Source organism: Syzygium oleosum, unplaced genomic scaffold (assembly GCF_021117445.2).
Source record: "Syzygium oleosum isolate NSW1041296 unplaced genomic scaffold, Sole_v2.1 Sole_v2.42, whole genome shotgun sequence".
Classification (NCBI taxonomy): domain Eukaryota; kingdom Viridiplantae; phylum Streptophyta; class Magnoliopsida; order Myrtales; family Myrtaceae; genus Syzygium; species Syzygium oleosum.
In genome coordinates this window covers 834,062-842,336 of record NW_026607526.1, presented here as the reverse complement: position 1 = coordinate 842,336, position 8,275 = coordinate 834,062, and the positions used below count along the sequence as shown (strand labels likewise).

General features: G+C 38.6%; 1 protein-coding gene across 1 annotated transcript; it reads right to left on the bottom strand.

The window, feature by feature from the left end:
* Positions 1 to 349: 349 nt before the first annotated feature.
* On the bottom strand, positions 350 to 1,434 carry LOC115693155 (early nodulin-93-like). The gene is made up of 4 exons (XM_030620130.2): positions 1,246 to 1,434; positions 931 to 992; positions 693 to 768; positions 350 to 586 (listed from the first exon to the last, which is right to left on the bottom strand). The coding sequence occupies exons 1-4, from the start codon at positions 1,313 to 1,315 to the stop codon at positions 492 to 494; spliced, it is 303 nt and encodes a 100-aa protein (XP_030475990.1). The 5' UTR covers positions 1,316 to 1,434; the 3' UTR covers positions 350 to 491.
* Positions 1,435 to 8,275: the final 6,841 nt, after the last annotated feature.

The following is an 8,275-nucleotide window of genomic DNA, read 5'->3' as shown; positions in this document are numbered from 1 at the left end:
ATTGAATTCTTCTTTCTGAAAGCAAAGTATCGCTCACTGATGTTCTGAACGAATTGCTTCTCACTAGTTTTTCTTGGACCTTGAATTTGTGGATCATCTAATTTTAATTTATTCCGGTCAAAGTATTATTATATCCACCACATCCAAGTACAATGTATCATATTGACAATCAGCTTAGATAAGCGAACGAGATATATATTAACAGCTCGAATAATTTGTCTCAAAAAATTCACAGATATCAATTTCGTGTTGACCAATGTGACGAATAGAACTTGCAAAGAAGTGAAAAGTACTAACAAAATGAAAAACTCAATAACAATTTATAAAATTTGAGAGGGAGGGAGGGAACTAGAAGAGGAAGGGACCATCTTTATTTATATAAAACCAATCGATGGGATTACATAGTGAGCTAACTCTCTCTCTCTCTCTCTCCTTCACAGACGCTGAGATGATCCCACAAAGGGGTTTTACATAAATTGTTAGCTATGAAATCATGCGTCAACGTTAGAGGCACGCTTGAAGGAGTTCCTCCTTGCTGTGGCCAAAACAGTCTTGTCAGCCACTATGAAATATGCTGCTCCTGCCACTGCACATCGCATTGATGCCACATGTTTAGTCTAACAGTTCCACAGACTAAATTTGATGATTTAAGTGTACATGAATGGGATATGGGTGTTTTTAAGGGTGTTAACCTGTGGAGATTATGAGAGCTTGAGCTGTGGGATTCAGATTGGCTCTTGCCCAGGGCAACATCCTCACACTGGCCATCTGCAGGTTTAACATATAATTTAGATCAAATATAGCAATTCCCAAAGTGGGTCAGAAAGATTAGATTTATTAGTAATCTCTTGTCTTTTGAAAATCCATAAATTTTAGGGCAAAAAATAGTACAAAAGGTTGTGAAGAAGTATTGAACTTTAGACTACATACAGTTGGGATGGCTGTTGCAATGCTTGCAACAACAGCTGCTTTGGCTCCTGCCATCACTCCCTCTGTTTTACAATGCAAATCATCGAAGAACTTAAATTAGATAAAATATCATCAAGCAGGTAGCAACTTAATCAACTAACACCCAGAAAAAAAAAAAGCAAATAGCTTCTGGGTAGCCACTATCAAAACCCTTCATGACATGATCTTGCACTCACAGTCATTTGCATATTATTCAGTTATAAGAGTTAAAAAGGATGCATTCTCAAAGCATCCAAGAAGAAGAGGACTAATATATCCATCATAATCAATAATTACCATGAGCACATTGCTTGGCCATGGAATAGCTGGTCCTCTCGAGGGGTGACTGAGCTACATTTTTCGCCATTATCAAAGAATCAACAAAAAAAGCAAAAACAGCACTGGATTTAGAAAAAAAAAGGAGAAGATTTCTTTTGGGGAAGTTTGCTTCTGATATTGAAGGCCTTGCACGAACTGGAAGTGATAATGGGAGGGTGCTATTTATAGTGGAAAATGAGACTTGAAAGGAGTAGGAAGAGATAGCCCCAGGTGTTGGGATGGAGAGTTTGATGGTTTTGCACTTGACTCTTACTTTCACACAATCACGGTGGCTTGTTTTTCACTGGGGTTGTCGGTTCAGTTTCCAAAATGCCCCTGGTTTTGGCACAAATAATTTCAGATCCAACAATGCCCAAGTTCTCATTGTTTAAAGCTAAACCGGCAGAATGGAGTGGCTCAACAGTCTAGTCACCGGGTGGTGCCTTTGTGCCTTCTTCTTAACATGAACAAAGTACAAAGCTGCAAGAAAAAGAAAAAAGTAGAAGAAGAAAATCCACCCCTAGTGGCACACAGATGGCTCTTGCATTTTTGCTTAATTCAAGGCTGCCAATATTGTACCTTCTCATAATTTTTTCTTAGTTATGATTATAATTATGGAACAAGTACAAGTTATTGTGTATCCCCAGAGAGAAATTCTTGCCCCCCACGCGAGTCATGCACAAACCTATGTGCCACCCCAACGCAACTCAGCTTAATGATGGGCCAAAATAAGAGTTTAAAAAAAGCACTCACTCGGGTTAAATCATACAAAGCATCGAGTCAATATTGGTTCACCAACCCACCATAATGCTCAGTCAAGCTGTATCATCCATCAATAAATTGAATATCCACCTTACCGTCACAAAAGCATGAAAGTGTTACTAGAAAATCTTCGCAAAACAAGGAGGGTAAAATGAAAATAAAACTGTACTTGTTTGCTGATATAGGTGGGATGGATTAGTCATAATCAACAGGTACTCGAAAGGAGAAGAAGCCAAGTTTCTGACTGATCATTGATCAGGTACAACTCGAAAACAAAGGAGAAACACAAAAAGAACAGTAAAAGAGGTAAGAAAACCATGGGCATCGAGATCTGCTCACGTTATCCATAAAAGAGATTATTTCACTGACACGGTGATCCGTAAAAACTGGGGTTCTTGAGGAGTTATATGTTATTATATTTTCTGCTTTTCCGAAAGTTACCCTACTTTCTTTTCGGTCCTCCCTGAAGAAAGTGCAGTCTTCTGCAGGCAAGCCACAGGTTCCGTTTAAAACCACGGGTGGCCTTCGGTTCATCTGCCTCGGGTTTCATGCGACCGCAGCACACGTGTCCTAAAATCAAGGGACCACTCTATTTTTTTCTTTATGAATTTCCTGGGTTTGGTTGATCCACTGTTATCCGAAGCTCCCTATGCAGTAAAAGGAAGAAAGATGCCGATGCTTTGGAACAGTCTTTGACCCAGAAGTTGCTGAGGGGACTTTAGTTTAGTTGATCACTCTAATCACATGTCACAAAATAGTTGAGTCATGTAATGAAAGCCTATTGTGCATAGTTTGGGCTGAGCTAAATATAGATGCCTATGATACAGCTGCGATACGAAGTGTTTCTAATTTATGGTCAAAATTGATTCAACACAGGCTCGAAACTGAATCGGTTATGCATAGTTAGAGGTGAGCATAAAATCTGATTTAACATGATAGTGGCCAGAATTTGGCCTGATTGGTTTGGTTCGAATCTAGTTCGGGAGATAATCTATTTACAGTGTAGTTTCGGAAGCCAAGACCCAATTCGTATTTCGGTTCTAAGGCTGGAATCATCAGCTCTACTTGGAAAACCAATCCAACAAGGCCATTTCTCGGATTGAACCGATTTTTGCCTTTTTACTTGGAAAAATAGTCTTGCATTTGTCAAGATTTGAAGCTTGGCCAGCACCGTGAAGAAATACTCCGATGACCACTTATGAAGACTAGTTTTCTTGTTTGAAAGATGCGATTTTAAATATTCTATGGTAACCTCTTACGTTTTTGCTTGAGAAAAGAAAAATGATCGGTTCTCGGACCTAGTCTGAAACCAGTCTATTGGTTAGGGTTGGTTCTCGGTTATAGGCTCGGAATCGATTCATCTTAAAACCACTCACATTCATTCAACGGTTATTAAGTGCTTGGCATACAACTTATAAAGTCGCAATACTCATTTTCATTTTCATAGGTGAGGCTGTTGGAGAAAACTTATATCAATCAGCTTATGAGTGTCACTGAAGAAATGCAAGTTTCCCTACAATTATGGCATTTCGATTGGGTCGAGACCGTATCAAACCATGTGCTAAATGTACCCTTTTCTTTTCGGTTTTTTAAGCATACCCCTCTCTCCTGCACCTCAATTGGATGTACACCACAATATTTATACATTAGTCCACCCAATAATTTTTTTTTTCATTTTTTGAGTAGACCCCTGTTCCCACATGCAATGACACGACACGCGAAGTTGACAAGTAAAGAATGAGATAAATGAGAATCCACACATAAAACGAATTAAATGGGAAGCGAATGCTAGGAAATTGGTTACGAGACAATGTAAGAAATTTTCAACCGCGAAGCTTTCATGAAAAATATAGATAAAGGATGTGATATTACTTTAACATAGAAATTAGAAGTGAGATATTTAGGGAGAATTACCAAAAAAATTATAAGCTTATTGTAATTATACCAATTCAGTTTTAAACATTTTTTTGCCGATTAAGTTTTAGACATTTTGCATTTGTGACAATTTAGTCAATTCAACCAGTTTTGGTAGGAAATTGTTGACATGAACACTGGTCTTCTTACGTGACGCGATCGGCGATGGCGTATACAATTTTAAATAGTATTTTAATAATTTTTTTCAAACTTTTTTATATTTGTTTTTTTTCTTCCCTTCTTCCTCTGGCTAGTCACCGGACCTTGGCGACCAACCAGAGGCGAGGGCCGGTGAGGTCGACCTTGCCGGCCTGTAGCAAGGGTGAGCCTCGCCCGTGGCGGCCCTCACCTCTAGCCAATCGCCAGACATTGGCAACTAGCTAGAGGAAGAAGGGGAAAAAGAGGGAAAGAGAAATACAAGAAAAAAAAAGAAAATGAAATAAATAAATAAATAATTTGAAAAAATATTATTTAAAAATGTCCATGTCAACGCCGGTCTTGCCACGAAGGATGACCGGCATCCATGTTGGCGATTTCGGGCCAAAATTGGGCAGATGGACTGAATTGACACAAATGTATAACTCAATTGGAAAAGAAAGATTTATGATTGAATTGGCACAATTATAATAGGTTTAGGACTTTTTTGATAATTTTCCCGAAATGTTTATTGATGTGATAAATAAGATCAACATGCATAAAGATTAAAAAAAATTTCAGTGTCCATGAAATGTTCAATATCTGTAGATTCCCACAATCCTCATCCGAAGCTATTTCATAGAGTCGTTCCATGAATTACGTGATGGCCAAAACTTGTCATAGTAAAGAAATAGATGTATGTATTTTTCCAGTTGGACTCGACGTAGGTAATGGGAATTTTGCGATACCTAGCCAACTAGCCTAAGACCACAAAGTCATCGTAGATTCATATGTACTCCTATTCTGATACCGCGTAGAATTTTATGGTATCGTTGTGTACCAAAACGGCGTATAAAACGAGTCTAGATAATAATACTTGCTCGGGATCCTCCTTTCTTTCCTCCTTTGGAGTTTGAGTGGGTGGGTGGGCAATCGCGGGTAGATTTGAGGCCCGATTTGAGTTAGCAGTTTAGTTTCTGGCAACCAGATTTTGACATTAACATCCTACCAAATTGTTGAAATTCTCGTTGAAATCTTGGAAGAAGATCGCTTCGTGTCCTAATTCACGAGCTCTGTATAATCTCAGCTGAGATAGTAAGACTCTACTTAGTCTAATTACCAAAATTAATGTTACTCTAGAATGGTTACGATGGCCAAAATCGCGGTTTGACTCGGCTCGACTTATCGATTTGAACTGGTTTTTGCTTAAACCTCTTAAATCATAAGTTTCTAGGACTAATACTACGAAAAACCCTAAATTAGCACATTTGTAACAAATTTACCCTTAAATTAATTTTTAACTTTTCAAAAACCTCAAACTGATACACCAAAAGTTTAACATGATAGTGGCGAAAATCGACCTGGTCGGTTCGGTTCGGATCCAATTCAGGAGAGAATATGTTTGGTGTGCAATTATGGAAGCCAAGACCCAATTCGTTTCTCGATTCGAAGGCTGTCGGGAACCAACCCGACTTAGCCATTTCTCGGATTGAACCAATTTTGACCACTTCACTAGGAAAAACTGTCTTCCATTTATCAAGATTGGAAGCACGATCTGCACTACGAAGAAATACTCCAATAACCACTTCTCAAGACAAATTTTTCTTGTTTGAAAGATATATGCGATTTTAATATTCTACGATAATCTTTCAAGTTTTTTCTTTAAAAAAGAAGAGGGACCAGTTCTCGAATCGAATCAGAAACCGGTCTATTGGGTTAGGGTTGGCTCCTGATTATAGGCCAATAATCGATCCGCCTTTGAACAACTCGCCCCTATTTATAATTATCAAGTGGCGGTCAAACACGTTATGAAGTCGCGTTACTCATTCTCATAGGTGACGCTGCTGCAGGAAACTTATATCAATCAGCACATTTGTAGCATTTCGATTAGGTCGACACCGTATCAAACCATGGGCTGAGTGCACCTTTAAGCGTTACCCCTCTCTCCTACACCACGTTTGGATGCTCCCCATTTTACATGCATCAAGTCCACCTAACAATTTTTCTTTTTTGACCTCTGACACATGCAATGACGCGCCAAGTTGACGAATCGAACGAGTTAAATCCACACGTAAAAACGAATTCAATGTGACGGGAACGGTCGAAAATTGGTTGCGAGACCATGCGAGAAAATTTCAACTACGAAGCTCCCATGGAAGATATAGAGAAATGATGTACTCCTACTCCGATACCATGCAGAATTTTATAGTATCATCGTGTCCCAAAACCACGGGAAAAATTACCATGAAAAGCCTTAAACAAATTGTACGGATGCTAATACAGTTCTAAACCTTTTAATTTGATCAATTTAATCATAAACCCTTTAACTTTTTCCCAATTTAGTCATTTTGGCACATTTCGGCTAGAATTCGTCAACGTGGACACTGGCAGTGCCACACAGGACAGCCGACGCTCACGTGAACAATTTTTTTAATTTTAATTTTTTTTAATTTGTTTATAATTTTTAATAAATCTTTTGTTTATTTCATTGTGGCCGGCGACTTGCCTGCAAGCCCTTGTTGGCCGCGGGCAAGGCCACTGGTGAGCGCGCAAAGGTCCTCGCCAGATTTCCTCCTAGATCTAGCAAGGACCTACACGGCCTTGCCAAGGGCCTTTATGGCCATGTCAGTCGCAAGTGAGACGGCCCTCGCCCAAATTTGGTGAGGACCTTCACACCCTCACCAGAGTCCGGCGAGGGTATCGCGTCCTTTGGCAAGGACCTTTGCGTCCTCGCTCGCGACCAATGAGTGCTTTGGCCACAGTGACGAAAAGAAAAAAACAAGAAAAAATTCAAAAAAAAATTGTAGAAATTTTTCACGTCATCACCAGCTGTCCCATGTGATATAGCCAATGTCCACGTTAGCAATTTTCGGCCAGAATTGATCAAAATGACTAAATTGGCAAAAAGTCAAAAAGTTTTGAACTAAATTAGCGAAATTAAAAGATTTAGGCTTAAATTGACATATATACTCTAGGTTTATGACTTTTTTAATAATTTTCTCCAAAACAACAACGTGTATGACATTTTCTATATCTTGATACGAGTCTCACAAATTATTCATATATGGTCGCTCTAACATGAGAAAATGAGTCTAGATAATATACTTAGCTTAGGATTTTCCTTTCTTTTCTCTTTTGGAGTTCGAGTAGGTGGGCAATCGCCGGTAGATTTGAGGTCCACTTTCAACGGATTTTTGACATTAACATTCTACCAAATTGTTGAAATTGTCGTTGAAATCTTGAAAGAAGACTGCTTCGTGTCCTAAGTCACGAGCTCTGGGAATCTTAACTGAGATATTAATAATCTACTTAGCCTACTAAAACAAATTTAATGCTGTTCTAGGGTTAGCTACTATGGCCATAACTCCAAAATAAACAAACAAGAAACCACCACCAATGCAAAGAGAAACAATGTACATATGAAAGAACTAATGGGCTAGGGGAGACTAGGCCGAACCGAAAGACAAACTCACTAATCCAAATGAACAAACCGGCCATCCCGGCGTGACTCGGCTCGGCTTAATGGTTTGAACTAGTCTTTTCCTAAACGTCTTAAGATGCCGTCGGCGTTTTTGACGATATATCTCCTTGACTTTACCATCGTTTTTAGCTTAGACCATAAGTTTTATTTAATTGTAACCTCTGAGATTTAGAAAGATCGTGAACCTATTATAGTTTTGTGGCACACAAAACCAATATGTCTGAAATTACAGGATGAACTCTATAATATTTATTCGAGATTTTTTGCTATATATTTTATCGAAAGGCCAAATAACGTGGAATTCATTTTCATTTTATGACAGTTGGTGGTGGCCTCAATAAATCTCTGGAATAATTATTTATTTCAAAGAGAGGAGGGAATTAAAAGGGAAAGAAATCCATCTTATCAAAATATAAATATAATTACTTTGTCAATGGTAAGAGATGGGCTTCTGTGATGGGACCTTAGGCCTTTCATCATCACCTCAGTCATGGCCCATGACTTTGTGGACAAACTGGCAATGAAGTCCATTATGAATGTTGACAAAATTCAAGAATATTACTAGCGTACCAAGATTGATTTAGAAGATCATGGATCATATTCTATAATATTATTCAGGAGATCTTCAAATGCGATGAAATTATGCATTGACCGATATTGTTAATCGAGACCGGAGTTATTAAACGAGTATGTACGTTCGTTTACATCGCTCGTCAA

Excerpts from the sequence above, each read along its gene's own strand:
- LOC115693155 (XM_030620130.2), bottom strand. The coding sequence starts at position 1,315 with ATGGCGAAAAATGTAGCTCAGTCACCCCTCGAGAGGACCAGCTATTCC. Across the intron at positions 993-1,245 it reads GGCCAAGCAATGTGCTCATG|AGGGAGTGATGGCAGGAGCC; the intron begins GTAATTATTGAT and ends ATTGTAAAACAG. Across the intron at positions 587-692 it reads AGCTCTCATAATCTCCACAG|TGGCAGGAGCAGCATATTTC; the intron begins GTTAACACCCTT and ends TGCGATGTGCAG.